General features: G+C 42.4%; 1 protein-coding gene across 2 annotated transcripts in view; it reads left to right on the forward strand.

Moving 5' to 3' along the window:
* Window positions 1-21839, forward strand: part of LOC115106333 (ER membrane protein complex subunit 2) — a 55737-nt gene that overhangs the window by 16684 nt on the left and 17214 nt on the right. For both annotated transcript variants that reach the window (XM_029628947.2, XM_029628955.2), the window contains exons 4-7: window positions 2823-2908; window positions 11905-11962; window positions 20480-20565; window positions 20936-20995. In XM_029628947.2, coding sequence (XP_029484807.1) covers window positions 2823-2908; window positions 11905-11962; window positions 20480-20565; window positions 20936-20995 — 290 coding nt within the window. The remainder of the gene's footprint in view (window positions 1-2822; window positions 2909-11904; window positions 11963-20479; window positions 20566-20935; window positions 20996-21839) is intronic.

Genomic DNA, 21839 nt, shown 5'->3' on the forward strand with positions numbered 1-21839 from the left:
AAAAACATGACAAACTGATTGGTCAAATGTATATATATATTTTTTTATTAGTTCTATTTTTCTTCATTTCACAGAGTAGGCCCTGACTCCACGTCACTCAGGCTGTGTATGTTAATATATTTACATTTTTATTAACATGCCCAGACGATCAGGCTTAGCATTTGAGTGGCAAAAGGAGGCTCGGGGAAATAAATTATGACAAATATATTGGGCGGCAGGTAGCCTAGCCATTACGTGTGGGCCGGTAACCGAAAGGTCTTAATCTTGATTTTTTTCTGTAGGGCATATAACATTTGCGTTGCGGAAAACGCAGACGGAATCCAGATTTTTTAAATGGAATTCAGCAATATTGAAAAATGTATTTAACTTATTAGGAAATCAACTAAATGTATTAAACTTATTAGAACATGTATTAATTTGCTGAAGTTAATCATAAGATATGAACATGCATCAGTGATACTTATTTTCCAGCAACTTTCTGAAAAGGCACAGGAATGCCTCTGTGTTGTGTGCAGTGCATATATGTCTAGTCTACACTTTGTAGCCGTTAGCGTTAATGCTAATGATAATCGTCTGCTGGTAGATGGAAAGACTTTCCCTAGAATCTTCTAAACTAAATGTTAACTGCAAAGTAGCCTACCTGGCAGAATAATGTCATTATTATTTGCATCAATCCAGTGGCCGTTTGTTTTGTAAATTCTGCAATCACATGAGCGCTACAGAAACACAGCTAACCAAACAACTGTCTCTGGGTGGTGCAAATCAAAGTTTATGTGTCACGTGCACCGAATACAGTGAAATGCTTACTTACAGGCTCTAACCAATGGTGCGTAAAAAAAAAGAAGGTGCGTGCAAGTAAAGAAATAAAACATTCGTAAAAAGACGTGAAAAAAAGAGCAGCAAGGATATATACCTGTTATATATATATACCTATATACCTGTTAGTCAGGCTGTGATTTAGCTCGTCTGGTAGGCTCGTGTCACTGGGCAGCTTCCCTTTGTAATCTGCAATAGTTTGCAAGCCCTGCCACATCCAACGAGTGGCAGAGCCGGTGTAGTATGATTCAATCTTAGCCCTGTATTGACACTTTGCCTCTTTGATGGTTCGTCGCAGAGCATAGCGGGATTTCTTGTAAGCTTCCGGTTTAGAGTCCCGCAACTTGAAAGCAGCAGCTCTACCCTTTAGCTCAGTGCGAATGTTGCCTGTAATCCATGGCTTCTGGTTGGGGTATGTATGTACAGTCACTGTGGGGACGACGTCCTCAATGCACTTATTGATAAAGCCAGTGACTGATGTGGTGTATTCCTCAAAAATATTTATAGACCGAGTCACTGGTGCTTCCTGCTTTAAATTTTGCTTATAAGCAGGAATCGGGAGGATATAGTTGTGGTCGGATTTACCAAATGCACACTTGTAACAAAGGCTAACTACACCCAAAATACAACATTTCTTCTATATTTTTTTTTATTTCTCCTCTCCCAGTTCTAAAAAGTGGTGTCCTGATGTGGTCCTGATGCGCGTGCGCCATCGTACATAAATGTATTTTGTCCCCCCCACACTAAACGAGATCACCACACGCCGGTTGAAATCAAAACAAACTCTGAACCAATTATATTAATTTGGGGACAGGTCGAAAAGCATTAAACATTTATGGCAATTTAGCTAGCTAGCTAGCTTGCACTTGCTAGTTAATTTGTCCTATTTAGCTAGCTTGCTGTTGCTAGCTAATTTGTCCTGGGATATAAACATTGAGTTGTTATTTTACCTGAAATGAACAAGGTCCTCTACTCCACCAATTCATCCACACATAAAACAGTTAACCAAATCATTTCTAGTCATCTCTCCTCCTTCCAGGCCTTTTCTTCTCTTGACTTTACTTTTCGTTTGTCTTTCAGTTACTCATGTGGGTATAACCAATGACGAGATGGCACGTGGGTACCTGCTTCTATAATCCAATGAGGAGATGGGAGAGGCAGGACTTGCAGCACGATTTGCGTCAGAAGTAGAACTGACGTCAGAAGTAGAACTGCGCAATAATTGAATAATATAGATTTCAAAATGTATTTTGCAACGCTCGTGCATGCAACGCTCGTGCACCGCGAGCGGTGTAGTCAGCCAATAAGACATGCTTCGCCATTTTGGTGTCAACAGGCTGGATGTGTCAATGTGTAGTTCATACATGCATAATCTAAGGAGAATTACTGTTTTACCTCAATTAGCCATGATATAATATGCCATTTAGCAGATGTTTTTATCCAAAGTCATGTGCGCATACATTTTACTTAGGGGTAGTCATGAAATCCCTAGTTTGAAAGCATTTCCCCCCATGTGGGCCAGCCCCTTAGCAATTCGAGTTCTCGTCAATGAGCTTCAGCCCCTCTCATTTGAGTGACCGCTATCAAGTGGCCCACCCAGCGTTATCTGCGGGGCGGACCCAACGGCACAGTGAAAACATCAGAGAGAGACCGATAGGGAGAGCAATGACGTGGTGCACATATGTGACGTAGTACGCAATTTTCAGGGGACCACATTTGGCTCGTGAGTGCTAGTTTCAGAACTACTGGCAAGAAAGTTGACAAAAGTACCGGAGAATCTCTAAGTGCAGTAACTGTAAGTCGCTCTGGATAAGAGCATCTGCTAAATGACTAGAATGTAAATGTCAAATGTTACTTTCATGAAATAAACAGATTTTAAAAATACAATTACAAAGACTGCATGGGGGCTTTTAAGTAGTAGAAAGTTGATGTGTCCTGTACGTTTTGTAACATGTTGCAACCAGCCAATTCTAATTGCACCTCCCCTCTGCCCACTTCCCTTGCAGACTTGTCTACAGGAACTGAAGAGGCAGTTTCCAGGTAGCCAACGAGTGAAGCGATTAGCAGGCATGCGGCTGGAGGCTTTGGAAAAGTAAGCTTCAGTCTCTCACTGTAACATGGCCGAAAGACCAAAGGGTAAATCCATTTGAATTCAATCACTTTTTGATTTGAACGAAACATTCCATACATACAGTTGAAGTTGGAAGTTTACATACACTTAGGTTGGAGTCATTAAACTAGTTTTTCAACCACTCAACAAATGTCTTCTCAGAAGTTTACATACACTAAGTTGACTGTGCCTTTAAACAGCTTGTAAAATTCCAGAAAAAGATGTCATGGCTTTAGAAGCTTCTGATAGGCTAATTGACATCATTTGAGTCAATTGGAGGTGTAGCTGTGGATGTATTTCCAGGCCTACCTTAAAACTCAGTGCCTCTTTGCTTGACATCATGACAAAATCAAAAGAAATTAGCCAAGACCTCAGAAAAAAAATTGTAGACCTCCACAAGTCTGGTTCATCCTTGGGAGCAATTTCCAAACTCCTGAAGGTACCATGTTCATCTGTACAAACAAACAATGGTACACAAGTATAAACGCCATGGGACTATGCAGCCGCCATACAGCTCAGGAAGGAGACGCGCTCTGTCTCCTAGAGATGAACGTACTTTGGTGTGAAAAGTGCAAATCAATCCCAGAACAACAGCAAAGGACCTTGTGAAGATGCTGGAGGAAACAGGCACAAAGGTATCTATATCCACAGTAAAACGAGTTCTATATCGACATGAAAGGCTGCTCAGTAAGGAAGAAGCCACTGCTCCAAATCCGCCATTAAAAAAGCCAGACTACAGTTTGCAACTGCACATGAGGACGAAGATCGTAGATTTTGGAGAAATGTCCTCTGGTCTGATGAAACAAAAATAGAACTGTTTGGCCATGATGACCATCATTATGTTTGGAGGAAAAAGGGGGAGGCTTGCAAGCTGAAGAACACAATCCCAACCGTGAAGCACGTTGGTGGCAGCATCATGTTGCGGGGTGCTTTGCTGCAGGAGGGACTGGTGCACTTCACAAAATAGATGGCATCATGAGGTAGGAAATATTGAAGCAACATCTCAAGACATCAGTCAGGAAGTTAAAAGCTTGGTCGCAAGTGGGTCTTCCAAATGGGCAATGACCCCAAGCACACTTCCAAAGTTGTGGCAAAATGGCTTTAAGGACAACGAAGTCAAGGTATTGGAGTGGCCATCACAAAGCTCTGACCTCAATCCTATCCTAGAACAATTGTGGGCAGAACTGAAAAAGCGTGTGTGAGCAAGGAGGCCTACAAACCTGACTCAGTTACACCAGCTCTGTCAGGAGGAATGGGCCACACTTCCACAATTTAATGTGGGACGCTTGTAGAAGGCTACCCAAAATGTTTGACCCAAGTTAAACAATTTAAAAGCAATGCTACCAAATACTAATTGAGTGTAGGTAAACTTCTGACCCACTGGGAATGTGATGAAATAAATAAAAGCTGAAATAAATCATTATTTTTACTATTATTCTGACATTTCACTTTCTTAAAATAAAGCGGTGATCCTAACTGACCTAAGACAGTGAATTTTTTACAAAGATTAAATGTCAGGAATTCTGAAAAACTGAGTTTAAATGTATTCAAATCTAATTGTATTTGTCACATACACATGGTTGGCAGATGTTAATGTGAGTGTAGCGAAATGCTTGTGCTTTTAGTTCCGACAATGCAGTAATATCCTAACAATTTCACAACAATTACCTTATACACAAGTGTAAACGAATGAAATAAGAATATGTACATACAAAAATCTATGAATGAGTGATAGTATAGAACGGCATAGGCAAGATGCAGTGGATGTAGTACAGTATATACATATGAGATGGGTAATGTAGGGTATGTAAACATTATATGACGTGGCATTGTTTAAAGTGACTAGTGATTAATTTATTACATCAATTTTGCCAGTGGCTGGAGTTGAGTCAGTATGTTGGCAGCAGCCACTCAATGTTAATGATGGCTGTTTAACAGTCTGATGGCCTTGAGATAGAAGCTGTTTCAGTCTCTCGGTCCCTGCTTTGATGCACCTGTACTGACCTCGCCTTCTGGATGATAACGGGGGAACAGGCAGTGGCTCGGGTGGTTGTTGTCCTTGATCTTTTTGGCCTTCCTGTGACATCGGGTGGTGTAGGTGTCCTGGAGGGCAGGTATTTTGCCCCCGGTGATGCAATGTGCAGACCTCACTACCCCCTGGAGAGCCTTACGGTTATGGGCGGAGCAGTTGCTGTACCAGGCGGTGATACAGCCCGACAGGATGCTCTCGATTGTGCATCTGTAGAAGTTTGAGTGCTTTTGGTGACAAGCAGAATTTCTTCAGCCTCCTTAGGTTGAAGAGGTGCTGTTGCGCCTTCTTCACCACGCTGTCTGTGTGGTTGGACCATTTCAGTTTGTCTGTGATGTGTACGCAGAGGAACTTAACGTTCTACCCTCTCCACTACTGTCCCGTCGATGTGGATAGGGGGGTGCTCCCTCTGCTGTTTCCTGAAGTCCACTATCATCTCCTTTGTTTTGTTGGCGTTGAGTGTGAGGTTATTTTCATGACACCACACTCCGAGGGCCCTCAACTCTTCCCTGTAGGCCGCCTCGTCGTTGTTGGTAATCAAGCCTACCACTGTAGTATCGCCTGCGAACTTGATGATTGAGTTGGAGGCGTGCGTGGCCACGCAGTCGTGGGTGAACAAGGAGTACAGGAGAGGGCCGAGAACACTCCCCAGTGTTCAGGATCAGCGGGGTTGAGATGTGGTTACCTACCCTCACCACCTGGGGGCGGCCCGTCAGGAAGTCCAGGACCCAGTTGCACAGGGTGGGGTCGAGACCTAGGGTCTCGAGCTTGATGACGAATTTGAAGGGTAGTATGGTGTTAAGTGCTGAGCTGTAGAACAGCATTCTCACATAGGTATTCAGATTGGTTAGGGCAGTGTGATTGCGTCGTCTGTGGTCCTATTGGTGCGGTAAGCAAATTAGAGTGGGTCTAGGGTGTCCGGTAGGGTGGAGGTGATATGGTCCTTGACTAGTCTCTCAAAGCACTTCATGATGACGGAAGTGAGTGTTACGGGGAGATAGTTGTTTACCTCCGTTACCTTAGCTTTCATGGGAACAGGAACAATGGTGGCCCTCTTGAAGCATGTGGGGACAGCAGACTGGGATAAGGATTGATTGAATATGTCCGTAAACACACCAGCCAGCTGGTCTGCGCATGCTCTGAGGACGCGACTGGGGCTGCCGTCTGGGCCTGCAGCCTTGCGAGGGTTGACACTTTTAAATGTTTTGCTCACGTCGGATAAGGTGTGTGTGTGTGTGTGTGTGTGTGTGTGTGTGTGTGTGTGTGTACGACTTCAACTGTGTTTGCCCATTGCAGAAGTGCTCAGAAAGTGACTTTGGACATGAATGCCAAAACATTCAAGAGATAAAGGTTCTCGGTTGAATGCTTTCCGTTGTGCAACTGACTAGGTATCCCCTTTCCCTTTCATTTCCCTTTCAAAGTTTACGCTTTGAGACATCCATATCTTCATCACTGAAGATCACTATTTTCATCACTATTTTATAATGATATAATGATTTTTTTTATTGTAAATCTTTAAAAAATCTAGCATCTCAATGCTAGAGACATCACAACCGGCCATGATTGGGAGTCCCATAGGGCGGCGCACAATTGGCCCAGTGTCGTCGGGTTTGGCTGGTGTAGGCCGTCATTGTAAATAAGTATTTGTTCTGAACTGACTTGCCTAGTGAAATAAAGGTTCAATTAAAAACTCTATTTGACATAATCTAAGGTTTTTGTGTTGTGCCCGCCATCAGTTGAGAGACAACATTTCTCTTGAACACAGGATGGTTGTCATGTTTTGACTGATAAATGTACTAAAATCGGAATAACATTTAAACTTTCAAATGGTACCACAAAGATGGTTGGAGGTCCACACATCAGAGAATGTTGACTTGGAATATGTTATTTTAAATGATACTGTCAATCCTCCATAAGAAACCTAATGAAATCATTGAAATGTAGATACTGTAATAGAAAAAGCATGAAATTCGATGGTGAGTGGACACGTGTCATATTTGTGGCAGTAATTAGAAATAAAAATGTCAATTCATTTTACATTTCGATGATGTACTGGCTAAATTTCAGTAGTCTGAAGGGATTTGTCCATTATATGAATTATATTGCTATGCTTGAAATAACACTAGGGCTGTCCTTTTTTTAAATTTAATTATTATTATTTTTTTAATACACGTTTATTTTTCCATAGACACACCCTATGTATTTGAATAAAATCAACTCTATGTACTGAGCTTGTCTGATGCTTTAACCCTTTACACTCGTACCCGTATGTATACTGGTTTAAAAAGGAAGATTTGGGCACTAATAAGTGCCTAAATTGGAACGTAGTGGCTGTACAGTAACATGCTAGAACTCTGACTGACAGCCGTTCTGAATTTATGCACCGCGCACGACAAGAAGTTGCCCCTTCCCTCCCAATAATTGGGCAACTTTTGCCGTTTTCTTTTTTGTTGTGTGAGGGAGAGAAATGCTGTAAATTAAGATGAGACATTGAAGATTATAATAAATACCTCATTGATGTCATACAAGCTAGCCAAACACCCGTCAGTCCAAATGTGCACTTCACATTTCCAAATCTTAAAACCCATGTCATTTGTGATCACTATGTTTGATGTAGGGTTAACATAGGGTTAACAAGTTGACATGGCTTGTTCTGAACAGAATGAGCCTATGTTTGTTGTGAAGAGAATTTAACGGCACACGCTAGCGTTGCACGGTATACCGAAACCTCTGTACTTTTTCGATACTATAACATGAAAAACGGTTAGGTACTAGAATTGTTACTTTCGGTACTTCAGGCCTTCGCAGATTCTACCATTACGCTCTGGAAGTTGCCGCCAATGGGCTACACGATAAGTTTTGTTTGAACTATATTTGAGAAGGCCAAGTGAAAATGAAGAGTTATGTTGTTTAACATGCAAATCACGATTGCGCCAATTCAACAGCTCAGAGTGTTTCAGAATGGCAGAGAGCGACCGCTGTCCAATGCGGGAGAAAGCACTCAATGACGATTCAGTTCATCACCTTGGAGAGCTCCACTGCAGCGGCTTCTGACAAGCAAACACAATCTGTCAACTAGAATCTTCAACTAGAAAAACAAAGTAGGCTAATTTTCTGTTTTCAAGTGTTATGTCTTCTTCGTTGTCCAACTATGGTAAGCTGTTTGCAGGTTTTGCATTCCTCTTTTTTGGCGTCATCCTTCACTACAATGAAATGCTGCCATACTGCAGACTTTAAAAATATTTTGTCTTAAGTAAGCCTAATAGAGCCCCACAATGGAGGTGTCATAAAACCTAGCGGTCAAATGGGGGAAATGGTTTCCACCATTCATTTTTCCCATAGGATTTTTTAAAAACACTTAAAATAAGGGCTGTGTTTAGTGTAGGCTTTACCCTGGCGTGACGTTTTGATAACCATGTAAATCTCTCTCTGACAAGTTGACTTTTATCAATATATTTGGCTCTATTTCTACAATTAAAATGTATTGAATGCTTGAATGAATGTGTTTTTTTTGTTGTTGTTTTTTTACATATAGCCTACAGTAACATCAACTAATGAAAATTATTATAATTTAAAAAATTATGTTATCATTTATTTTTCAACAGGACAATGACCCAACACACCTCCAGGCTGTGTAAGGGCTATTTAACCATTTACATTTAAGTCATTTAGCAGACGCTCTTATCCAGAGCGACTTACAAATTGGTGCATTCACCTTATGACATCCAGTGGAACAGTAGTGCATCTAAATCTTTTAAGGGGGGGTGAGAGGGATTACTTTATCCTATCCTAGGTATTCCTTAAAGAGGTGGGGTTTCAGGTGTCTCCGGAAGGTGGTGATTGACTCCGCTGTCCTGGCGTCGTGAGGGAGTTTGTTCCACCATTGGGGGGCCAGAGCAGCGAACCAAGGAGGAGAGTGATGGAGTGTTGCGTCAGATGACCTGGTCTCCACAATCATCCGACCGTCAACCCAATTGAGATGTTTTGGGATGAGTTGGACCGCAGAGTGAAGGAAAAGCAGCCAACAAGTGCTCAGCATAGTTAGGAACTCTTTCAAGACTTTTGGAAAATAAATCCAGGTGAAGCTGGTTGAGAGAATGCAAAGCTGTTATGAAGGCAAAGGGTGGCTACTTTGAAGAATATAAAATATATTTAGATTTGTTTAATACTTTTTTTTGGTTACTACTTGATTCCATAGTTTTGATGTCTTCACTATTATTCTACAATGTAGAACATAGCAAAAAATAAAGAAAAACCTTTGAATGAGTAGGTGTGTCCAAACTTTTGACTGGTACTGTATATCTGGGGAAGGGTATAAAACAATTTCTAGAGTCCATCCATTATTGGGAAATGGAAAATAATATAGAACTACCCAAACTCTGCCTAGAGCTGGCCGTCTGACCAAACTCCGCAACCGGGCAAGAAGGACCCTGGTCAGGGAAGTGACCAAGAACCCAATGACAGAGTTCTTTGGCTGAGCCTGTCAATAGGACAACAGTCTCGATAGCACTTCACCAATCTGGGCTTTATGGGAGAGTGGCCAGACGTAAGCCACTCCAGAGGAAAAAGCCACTGTGGCAAAGATTTATATTCCAACAGGACAATGGCCCTAAGCATAGAGCCAAAGCAACGCTGGAATGGCTTCAGAACAAGAATGTGAAAGTCCTTAAGTGTCCCAGCCAATGCCCAGACTTGAATCCCATTTGAAAATCTGTGGAAAGACTTGAAGATTGCTGTTCACTGCCACCCCCCATCTAACTTAACAGAACTTGAGAGAATCTGCAAGAAAGAATGGTAAAAAAGCTGATAGACATACCCAAGACGACTGAAAGCTGTAATCCCCCTCAAAGGTGCTTCTACAAAGCATTGAGTGTAACCAACAATTGCATGTTTCTCTGCCCGCGGTACCCCTGAAGTACAAACAATCGACCTGTCGACTAAATGGGGTCAGCCCTAAATGGCGCTCACCCTGTATTCAAGAGCATGTTGTGTCTCAACCAATAGCGGGCACAACACAAAAACCTCAGATGTGAAATAGGCTCTAAGCTACAATATTTGTGAATATGGAAGGAAATCTGGAGTTTGTGTTTTTAGATAATTGACGTTAAAGGTTTATTTTTTTATTACAAAAGTTTGACCACTTTTTGTAAGCTTTTAAATTCTCAAACTCAACTGTTGATCTTTTCCAGTGATGAAGACATGGATGTTGCATGGTATGGAAAATGGTTGCACTTTGAGCACCTTTTATCTCCTGAATGTTTTGGCTTTCAGGTCCAAAAAGTCACTTTCTGACCACTTTTTCCATGGGCAAATGTATGGAAAGTTTAGTTTAAATCAAAAGGGATGCTGTCAAAAAGGGATTGAATTCAACAGAATTTACCCTATAGGCCTGTGGTAAAGGGGGGTTAGGGTGTACTGTAGATCCTAAGTGGTATGATGGTGTGTGTGTGTGTGTGTGTGTGTGTGTGTGTGTGTGGTGGGCTCTCTGTTTGTGTTGGAAACAACCATTCCACTGGCAAAAAGGGGGAGAAAAAATAAGTGAATGTTTCAGTGCTCTGCCCTTTTTAGCCTGAGCGAGGGATTCCCCGGGAAGGAAGTGGTTTGCTCCCACTGCTATTCTGGGGGTCCCTCAATCAAGTTTAAAAAATAAAAATAAAATAAAAAAATTCTCTTGTTGTGCTTTTCGTCTCCGAGCTGAGAGGCAAGGCCTTGCCTGCCTGTAAATATTGACATGCCACCACAGTTTCAGCTTTGTTTCCTCTAAGCACTCTTTATTTTTTAATCTGCAAATGTGATTCTTAAAAACAGAAAGGGATTAAGATAAACACAGTATTTTTGACTGGAACTGGAGTAAGGGTAATTCAATCTGTTTACCACCCCTGATCACCATGACTCGTTTATTGGTTATGTCAGAGTTGATGTGATAATTGAGATTGATTGCTCCTGCACTGTCAGATTAAATAAATGGCACACTGGCCTCTAATTGGCTTCAGGCGGAGGTACACTGGAATGACACAGCTTCAAACAACTAACTATCCCCCCACCCCCGACACACAAACACACACTGTGTCTCATTGAGCCCCCCCCCCCCCCAGTAAATAAAGCATATCAAAGTGGCTCAAGAGTGGTTGCCTGGTGCCATCTGAAATCTCCCAGAGTGCAGTTGAGCAATAAAGTGGATGTGAGTGAAGGAGTGGCACTGGAAGTGGGGCTGCTCACTACAAATGGGAAACAGAGTTGCTTCTGTTGTAGGTTGTGGTGGGCAGAACAGGTTTTGATCATGGAGCCCCGGCTTTTTGGCTGCTAAACCGTTAGCATTGCAGTTCGCCTCTAATAAAAGAAACAAGTTCAAAATCATCCCTGCGGACCCATGATTTGACATGACAAGTGAAGTGAACACGCCTCCCCACCTCCCTGTTGCCAGGAAATTTCTGCATGGTTTGATGTTTACAGTTCATAACTCACTCATTTTAAACAGAATCGTATGGATTCCCCCTTTGCCTCGTAACTTTAAAACACACATTGTGTTGAATATAACTCTGATCAGACTTGTATGTAATGGAAGGTAGCTTATTATTCTACACGGCTCAAAAGAAAGGCCTTTAAAACGAAACTGAACAGATTGATTAGATTCACCTTTAAAGAAATCAAAGGCAATAATTGTGTATACACTCTTCAAATCAGTGTGCTTCCCTACCATTATGTACTGGTTTCTTAACTCATTGTTAAGTGGCGTAAGCCTCTCACAACTCAAGCTATTTGAGCAGCAACAGTAATGATTGTTTATTTCCTCTTTTAGGTCACTGCTGATTTTGGCAAGGGTTCACAGTGTAACCATAGAGACCAGCTGCATTGTGTACAGAAACTTGATTGCCTTGAACTCTGTTTGATTTCCCCACCACCTAATTTGTCTTGACTGGTGAGTCCTTTTTTTTCTGCCTTTTTGAAGGTACGAGGATGCCAGCAAGCAGTATGATTCAATACTGCAAGACGATCCCACCAATACGGTAAGTGAGGAAAAACACACACTTATTCTTATTTAGTTACAGTTGTTGTCCAAACTTTTTGGACAGCTTTTGAATCTGCTGTAAAGTTTTGGTATTAGTGGTGCGAGTTTGCTTAGTTAAACTCCCCGTGGCCTTTTTTGACCTCAACCACATTGCTGATCAGGCTCTCACCCACACAAATGACAAGTGTTTGATGGGGGGGGGTTCATGGTCTTAGGCAGTGTTGGACATGTTGGGCGGAACTAAGGCTAAACTAAATGCCTGCTCTTTGAAGACGGTGATATATAGGTAGTTCTTAGACCCCTTCTGGGGTGAGCAGGACTGTGCTCCTGTATTACATCCTCCATTACTGTCGTGAAAATGCCCATCAGTCCGAGTACGTTTTCATCATTTAGTGGTATTAAATTGGCGCTTGTGTATTTTTTTTGTTAGTCATCATGTACATTATTTATCACACGTGCACAGCATACATTACCTTGTTTGAGGAGCGGAATAGCCAATCACCTGTAAAACGAGAGTAGCTCCTCAAAGAGCTGGTACTGGAGTGAAACCAGGGAGATCGTTCAAGTTTGACTTCGAAATTGGACGTCTATCCATGTCCTTGGGGCAACAGTGAGCGCTATTACCATGTTTTGGTTTTGCTAGGGTGTTGTGGATGGGGTTGGGGGGTGTGCCTAATCCCATGTTTCTGGATCAGAAGGTTCTGTGTTATATCCCAGTGGTGGACACTTAATTATTATTTTTTTGGTTTCGTTTTAACCCATACCTGTACCATTTGGGAATGAGTGCCTAAACTTAATCCTTCTAAATTTGGCATTTGAAGAAATGGAACAATACAGAACAGCAGGATCAACCCAAGGTGTCAAAGGCACTTTGAAATGGAACGTTTGGGGCAACTTCAAAATGTGGTGTTTGGAGAAACGTGGATAAACATTTAATTATGCACTGAGACTGCGGGAGCTTGAGCGAAACATGCTTTTGTAAGCCTTCGGCTACGATTTTATTTTGATGGCTATGATTAAAAAGAGCTAATATTTTTGTTTCTATCTCAACTCATAATTAAAACGCGCCTCCCTTTCGTCATTTGAGTGCATAGGCTCTAGTCAACGGTAGACAGGTTATCAGCCCTGTCACCCACCATTTTGCAATGTAAGCATGAGGCAGTATAATTGTTTGAAACCTGAACGGTTTACTTCAAATAATGAGGCATGTCTTACCTTGCTTCAAAGTAGCCTAGTAGCCAAAATCCATCCATAGAAACATGGAAGCTATTATTGACTTCCTCATGCCATTAACCAGCATTTCTCTCCTGTTCTATTGGTTTTCATAACTTTCTTTTGTTGTCCAGAAGCCAGAGACCATCCTAGTTGTTGCTATTAGAGTCCCCCTCGTTCTATGTTTCTAACTGAGATATTCATCTGTCACATGTGGGACCGCTCACATTAGGTGTGCTGTTCAGAACGGGTTTTCCGCAAATTGAATTTTGAAAATGCCGTTTTATTAGCTGCTTCATTACTGGAGGACCATGTTCAATAATAGGCTATAGCCTTTTGACTAAAATACAATAGGCTTGCTATTGTTGCATGGTTCTCTTAATAAAAAGTGGCAATTTCTTGTATTCATGCATAGTATTTTCTGTTAGTCACAATTTTTCTGTCTGGATTTTATTTTTATTTTTTTTACAATTTGTTGACCGGTTTAATTAGGGTCGGTTAGTCGACAGCAAAATTGATCGAAATGTGCATCCCTTCTTCAGGCGTGAAGCCCAGCGTTCACTTCTAAACAGATACAGGAAGCCGTTTGACTTTTACTCAAGTTCTTTGTTATATTATATCTTAGGCCCATGCACAATGCACTGAGATTTGTAGAGCATTTTGGCTCTGACAAGGCTGCTACTTTCCCACTATCTTGATCGCCACTTGCCGTATCAGTTCTATCCATATGTTGTCTTTTGTGTGTCATATGTATTACTGTATCTGCCAATTAGTCTGCATTATCATCATGATGTAGCAAAACTGATTTTCCCACAAAACAATTCCAACAAATGCAACGCTCTGGCTTACACAGCAGTTAACCATTTGAGTCCGTCAGATTATAAATGGGTACAGCCTTTAGATATACACAATTGTAGCCTTAAGTTCCATACAGTCTTCTCTCAATTTATATTGAATTTCAGCTGAATGACTTGCAGGACCATGTCTATCCAGTGTTCTGCCAATCCCTGACCACCAACCCAAAACACATTGTACCTGCTGTTAATTGTTTCCATAGGGACATGTGGCCACGCAAGAAAATACATGTTTTAAAGGGTTTTCAAAAGAAACCATGACCTTCATTTGTTTTGGCAGTCCTCCTGTAGACGTTCAACAAGCTTCTGCGTTGCCCTGACACATGGACTTGCTTAGATATATTAAACATTTTCTCTTGGCTGGCAAAGTGTGAGAGACGAAGCATAAACATTTGTCCTTTGGACACCATGTGAGGATTCTGCACCTCACCGACTGTCTGTTTCAAACAAACGGAGGCCTTGCTGACAAAATCAATAAACTTGGGTATGCTCTGATGCAGTCGCCTCCCCATCTTTCTGGTGTGGAAGAATTGCCCCCCTCATCTCTATCGGTTCCCTGGCGTGTAACTGTCTGTTCCCCCCTCGTTCAGACCCCTTTACACCTTCTTCACTTTGTCATTTACCGTCATTCTTTATTTTACTCTCTGTTTCTGTTGGGACAAAACCAGTCACACTGTTAATTCTTCTATGAAAATGTTTTACACAGGTTAGATCCACCATGTCCTATTTCAATTATAAGCACATTGAATACTCTGTAATGGAAGACAAGACAGGTGGTGGGAAGGGGAGCACAAGTTAGTTTGTATAGGCCATGATGCCTCCAGAGCAACTGCTTTTGGTCGTCAAGTTGCCAGTGTAGGCACTTCCACAACCTCAGCAATAAATATACTTAACAAAAATATAAACGCGACATGTAAATTGCTGGTTTCATGAGCTGAAATAAAAGGTCCCAGAAATGTTCCATACGCACAAAAAGCTTATTTCTTTCCAATGTGTTGACATCCCTGTTAGTGAGCATTTCTCCTTTGCCTAGATAATACATCAACCTGACAGGTGTGGCAAAATCTGATTTAAACAGCATGATCATTACAATAAAACGGCACTCTACAATGTGCAGTTTTGTCACACAACACAATGCCACATATGTCTCACAGTGTGTAAATGATGTATCCAAATTGTCATACCTTTTTTATACCGACCTTGTGACTTACAATCCGAAGGTTAGCCATGCTAATAACTACATGTAAAATCTCATAGAAAATAATAACTAAATGCTAACGAGCACAATACAATGCAAACATTTTATACAGTCTCTGACCTAAAATATACAAGTAAAGTATAGAAGTAACAAAAAACTGCTACTCACAGTTTGCTGCACGCACAAAACAAATATTAGACAGCAAGGCTCATGATCCAGGAAGGGATTCGCTGCAGTTAACAGGCGAAGCTTGATTTTGGAAGAAGCTAACCACTTAGCTAGATACAGTGCCTTGCAAAAGTATTCATCTCCCTTGGAGTTTTTCCTATTTTGTTGCATTACAACCTGTGATTTTAAATGGATTTATTTGGAGTTCATGTAATGGACATACACAAAATAGTCCAAATTGGTGAAGTAAAATGGAAAAAATCAAGTTTCAAAATATCCCCCAAAAAATATATCAGGAACTTTGAATATCCCACGGAGCACCATTAAATCCATTATTAAAAAATGGAAAGACTATGGCACCACAACAAACATGCCAAGAGAGGGCCGTCCACCAAAACTCACGGACCAGTCAAGGAGGGCATTTAATCAGAGGGGCAAAAAAGAGAAGAAGGTACTCTGGTAAAATTTAGCTTTTTGGCCATCAAGAAAAACGCTATGTCTGACGCAAAGCCAACACCTCTCATTACCCCGAGAACACCATGGTGGTGGCTGCATCATGCTGTGGGGATGTTTTTCATCGGCAGGGACTGGGAAAATGGTCAGAATGGAAAGCATGATGGATGGCGCTAAATACAGGGAAATTCTTGAGAGAAACCTGTTTCAGTCTTCCAAAGTTTTGAGACTGGGATGGAGGTTCACCTTCCAGCAGGATAATGACCCTAAGCATACTGCTAAAGCAACACTCGACTGGTTTAAGGGGAAACATTTAAATGTCTTGGAATGGTCTCGTCAAAGCCCAGACCTCAATCCAATTGAGAATCTGTGGTATGACTTATAGATTGCTGTACACCAGCGGAACCCATCCAACTTGAAGGAGCTGGAGCAGTTTTGCCTTGAAGAATGGGCAAAAATCCCAGTGGCTAGATGTGCCAAGCTTATAGAGACATACCCCAAGGGACTTGCAGCTGTAATTGCTGCAAAAGGTGGCTCTACAAAGTATTGACTTTTAGTGGGTGAATAGTTATGCTCACTCAATTTTTCCATTTTTTGTGTCTTATAGTAGGCATGTTGTGTAAATCAAATGGTACAAACCCCCAAAAAATACAGGTTGTAAGCAACAAAATAGGAAAAATGCCAAGGGGGTGAATGCTTTCGCAAGCCACTGTAGCTAGCTAGCTACGAAATTAGAAAACCACATGCACAACTGCAGAGCATTTAGCACATTCTAGGCAGTTAACTTAATAATTATAAGATATCTAGCAAGCAAACATTTAGTTGTGAATTCCTGTAACTAGATCACCTGGTGTGTGCTGCACAACGGTGAGTGACTCACAAGGCTCCGGTCTCTCGTCTGCTTGTAAACTCCACGTGACTGTGGACTACCGGTAAGCTCTATAATAAAAAAGGATGTTGCAGGTGAAATGAAGAACGCAATCTTTTTTTCCCCTAACATATTACACAAGTTGACTGCAGGTATTTACTTAAAAAGTACCTGCAAATATTCAAATGTATAAAAAAAAAGTCAAATAAATCCCGTGGCCATTTCCAAATACCCTGGTATACCGTCAAAAATGTTTCCCTAATCTGAACTTGGAAAGGCAGAGCGTAAAATCAGCCTTCGCAAAGTACAATGTTTTAGGTAGACTTCGCTGAAAGTCTACCGGGTTCTGAGTTATCAAAGGCTTTCTAGAAGCTTTACTTATGACACATAATAGTTTACTTAATGGGTAAACTAGTTCAAACATCCATTGCCCTAATCATTCTTTGGGTTGTGAGATCTTCTCCAATGGGAAATGGGAGGTGCCTTGGGAATAGTACCCTTGTGGGAATGGTGGGTACTAAGTACTCGCTAGCCAATCAGAGCACCACCCAGGTGATGTCCTGGGGATGTGATCGGCCCGTTTCCTGATCTCAAGGCTGGGTGGTTGCCATCCGTAACACCAACGCCCTTTCGGTTAAGCCTGAGGGCGGGAATGGAAACAGGTCCTCACTGTCCCCTGGTGTCTTCCAGACCAGATTTTTTCCCACCAACCCTTCTTGGCTGGTGAGGGTGTGGTGTGGACGGGGGCTGACATCATTTAGGTCACCTGTCTTTGAATGAAGGATCTCCACTACTCCCAGTCCAGCATGTTCTCTAACATGTTCTGTACAATGAGGGAGGGGATGGAGCTCAAAGAAATGGCGGAAAATTGGCGACCACAGCAAGGACTTGTGAGGCATCCCAGCATGCCGAGCTGGAGATTGGAAACTGAGCTGTTGTAATTACAGGCTGTGGAATAGATGTGGTACCCATTAACCAAAATTGTTGAATCAACAAAAATTGCTCAAGGTTTCTTTGCCATGGCGGTGTCCAAAGAATGTGTCGAACTCTTAGCCCTTCCATAGTTTTATTGTGTTCCAATACCTACAGCAATGATCTGGAGAATTTCTCGTCTGCTTGCGTAAATGCATTTTTGTGCTTCTCATCTTTTTTTCTTTAAGAACTTTGGCTAAAAAGCTAGAGCCTAGCCTAGTGTCTGTCTACCACAATTTCATACAAAAGGTAACTTCATTAATTATTCATTCAGAGTCCAAATGACACTGGATGATTAATCTGTTAAATGGAATTCCGACCCTCATCTTATCGTTATTGTTGTGTAGAGGTAATTGAGGTCACTAAGAATCCCTTACTGAGGTTGAATGGGAATTGTATGCAGTTAGAGTGTAGGACAAGATCGTTTTTACAGCGGTAAAGATGCACTCAGATTTCTACGGAGCTGAAACCAGATCCTGTTGAAATTGAAAATATTGGCTCTTTGCAACCATATGATTTAGGCACTATTTAGACAATGCTTCTGTATTTGATTTCTGGATGCCTTAGTATACTTTTGATTCCAAGTAATACAAGTAAAACTCCCTAAGCTCTTAGGCATTTGAAACATCTGTGTAACATTTTTTATTTATTTATTTTTTTACTGTAAACAAATGTTTTACTCTGAATGTTTTAGTGTTGCTTTTAATGCGTTAATACCTTAATCTACCTGCTATTTCACAACAGCGGCACATAGCTTCGTTCATGCCCCCCCCCCCTTCTTTTTCTCTGCATTCTTCTCTCCATCTCTTTTCCCTCCATCTCTCCCTCTGTATGTTATTTAACATTATTATAACGTGCTATCTAGGTGTCCAGTGTTGTCCTCACAGTCAGAGCCTGGGTTGTGGTGAGTCCTTCTCAGTTAGCGCCAGGGTTGATTTAAAAAATCCAGTGCTCTAAATGCTCCTCGAGAACCCTAATTAAAAAAGAATCATGACAACGGTGGGATTATCCCTGCTGCCAGGTTCTTCTGGATCATTAGTTTGGAGAGGGGGAGAGAGCAAGAGGAGGAGCGGTTTGGAAGAGGTCCGCATTTAATAAAGTTCTGTGTGACTCCTTCGGGGCTACCAACTTCCATGTGTTCTGAGTGAGCCCCAAGTGGTTCTTTATCAGGAATGAAGGACTGGGAGAGAAGAGAGGAAGGGGGAAAGAGAGGGGTGTGGGGTAGGCCTACAATTGCAAGAATCACACTGAAAGTTGGTGTTCTGACAGATTTTTGGTATCGGACAGGGAAAGTACACATGTTAGCAATTTGGTTAGAAGTGAGTAAAAATTCCTTAATCTCACATAGCATCAATCCCCAGTAGAATATGGTCCATGTAGAATAGTTTGATATTTTGAGGAGATATGTGTTTTATGGGTAGAGGGGGGAGAGAAGAGGAAGTTGGTGCGACCCCCCCCCCCACCTATAAATTCATCCTTTTGAATAATATTTTCTCGATGAAGCTTGTGTTTAATTGTGTGAGGACCACTCTCAAACGGCAATTCACATGGTATGTGTTTATTTTTAGAACAAATGCAAGCAATAATACAGGTCAACAATCTAGATATTTATAAAAAATTGCTGACTTTAGATTAGTGGGTGGTTGTGTAAGTAAGCACTATAGCCAGGCTGTAGTGCAGGTCCCTGTTTCAGGGTGATGGATAAGTGGATTTATTGTGACGGCGGTGTCAGTGGATTCCCAGATTTATGGCGGCTCAGACATGACTCATGCACAGCCCTCAATGGCTTTGGTTATGAGTGTGGGAGAAAGGAAGCACCACTTAATCAAATGCCAGTCCATAAATAAAATGGGCCGTGGCAGGCAGGGCAGCACCATTCTAATGGCAACAGCAGCCCGCTGTTAGGTACACACACACCCTCGCAAACGCTGCCTGGAAAAGTCAGAGGAGCGAGTGTAATACTTTCTGATTCAGATTGATGAGAATTTAATCCACTTTAAGGTCACTTCAACATCAAAATGAAAGAAAAGGCAATTGGAGGCTGATGTAAGTTAGCATGGCTTCAGAAGCTCGTTCTGAATGCGCTGGCCGTCGAGTTTGGGGTAAGGCCCTGTTTTCCCCACTTAGACGGGGATGACTCACCACTTTATGATTTATGATTTGTGTTCTTCTTTCCACAGATATAGCCTAGCTAGCTAACCATTACCTCTTATGAGATGCTGGCACATCAATTTTAAAGTTGCCCCATAACAATATCAATAATAGTAGGGACATCAGCATTTTAAGTAGTGAGGCTTCTCACTGCTGTGTAAGAACTGTAACAGGGAAGTGCTCAGTAAGGCTGGTTCATGCGGTCAATATCTCTCCTAAATGAAGATATCTCTTAACTGAAATTATTTGGTACTGAAAATCACCACTTCACATCAACGCTGTTGGCTGATGATTCCGTAGAGAAAATGTCAAATCCCGATTCCCACCACTCCAGTCCTCCACTCTCCATCGACTTGGCGTTCTGTGAACTGATGGTCCATATTCCCAAGGGGCTCGGGCCAGGAGCAGAGAGGGGGGTAGCGTTGACCAACATCTCATACACCCCCCCCCCCCCCCAACTTCCACCTGAGCATAGTTCCAAGACTCCCAAACTCATTTAACACATACACACCCCCCCCCCCCCATCCTTTCTCTCCTCTCCCTTTTATTTGTGTGAGCTCTGAGGAGACCCCCTCTCCTCGGTCAAACACTTGAGGAGCTAAGACCTTACTAATCCTCTGTTGATGCGGATCTCCACAGGCGGCGAGGAAGAGGAAGATCTCGATTCTGAAGGCCCAGGGGAAGAGCGCTGAGGCCATCCGCGAGCTCAACGAGTATCTGGAGCAGTGAGTAGTGTTTTACAAGGGGATTTGGACAATCTCCTCACACGCACCCCCCCTGGCCTTTTTAATTAAAAGGGGGTTTGCATTCGATTTGATCCGGGCTGGGCCACAACCTGTCCATGAGACCCCCTCATCTCGACTCCATCTTGGGAGCTCTCTGCCTCTCTGCCCTGTCCGTCTGTTAGCCTAGTTATATAATGCCACGGTTTTTGATTGATTTGAAACGTGGAGATTTCAGCTATTGTACTATATATTAGAGAGGTTATTGTTGATGATCCTCTTGCTAATCAGGGTTCTAAAAAGCATGGTGTGACGTTGCTGAACTGCATCCTCAACGGGAGACTCCCTAAATTTCTCACTGTTTTTTTTACAGGTTCGTCGGGGACCAGGAAGCGTGGCACGAGTTGTCGGAACTCTACATCAACGAGCACGAGTAACCATCGCATTTCTTCCATCACATTAGCTTACCTCATGTACATCACTTGTGACGTTTTGACTGACGTATTATTCCAGTGCTGAGGAATGACCTGTGACCGTTCCAGGTTTGAGTGGTGTGGGTCATTCTCGCTCTCGTGCTGTGCCAGCACTCCCTGGTGTCAAGACCTGGAGGCAGTACCTTATCATACCTGTCAGCTTCTATCAGACTCAGGGGGGTAACTCCTCTCTCCCAGTCTCGGTGACTGACCTGACGGCTTGATCCCAGAGGGGGGATGTATTAGGATGGGCACAATGGAGAGGGGCGTTGAAATGCCTAACTCAGCCAGGGGTCCGCATTGAGCCCCTGTCTATGTTTGTCACATGAAGAGGAGGGTAATAGGATTTTGACCCTAAGCCCCCCGCTCATACATATGGGGGTAAGACAACCCCCTACTGATATCTCTGTTGCCAGGGGTAATTGTCAGGCTCCCAAGACAAGAGCATTGTGAGAAATGTTTTTGTTTGGTTTTGTCACTTTTTATTTTTTATCCCTCCTTAATTGTCTTGGGGGCTTAGGAGTCAGGGAAGCAGACGTCTTTCATGGAGGTGTGTTTGTGTGTGTGTGTGTGTGAGCAGCACACCGGCTCTGTGGTCACCCTGGCAAGAGGGCAGTGTCTGCAGGAATGTTTAGCGCAGTGAGAGGGCTGCTTATTGGATATTTCACGTTTTTGTCCCGAGGGGCTTTATTGCTGTAGTAGAGGGAGGACATCCAGGGGTGAGCGGATTATCTCCCAGCTTAGCCAAACTTTTGTAATATCACCCCATTCACTCCCCGAGCCCCTTATCTACTGGCGTGTCCA

Source organism: Oncorhynchus nerka, linkage group LG3 (assembly GCF_034236695.1).
Source record: "Oncorhynchus nerka isolate Pitt River linkage group LG3, Oner_Uvic_2.0, whole genome shotgun sequence".
In the NCBI taxonomy this organism is placed as follows: Eukaryota; Metazoa; Chordata; class Actinopteri; order Salmoniformes; family Salmonidae; genus Oncorhynchus; species Oncorhynchus nerka.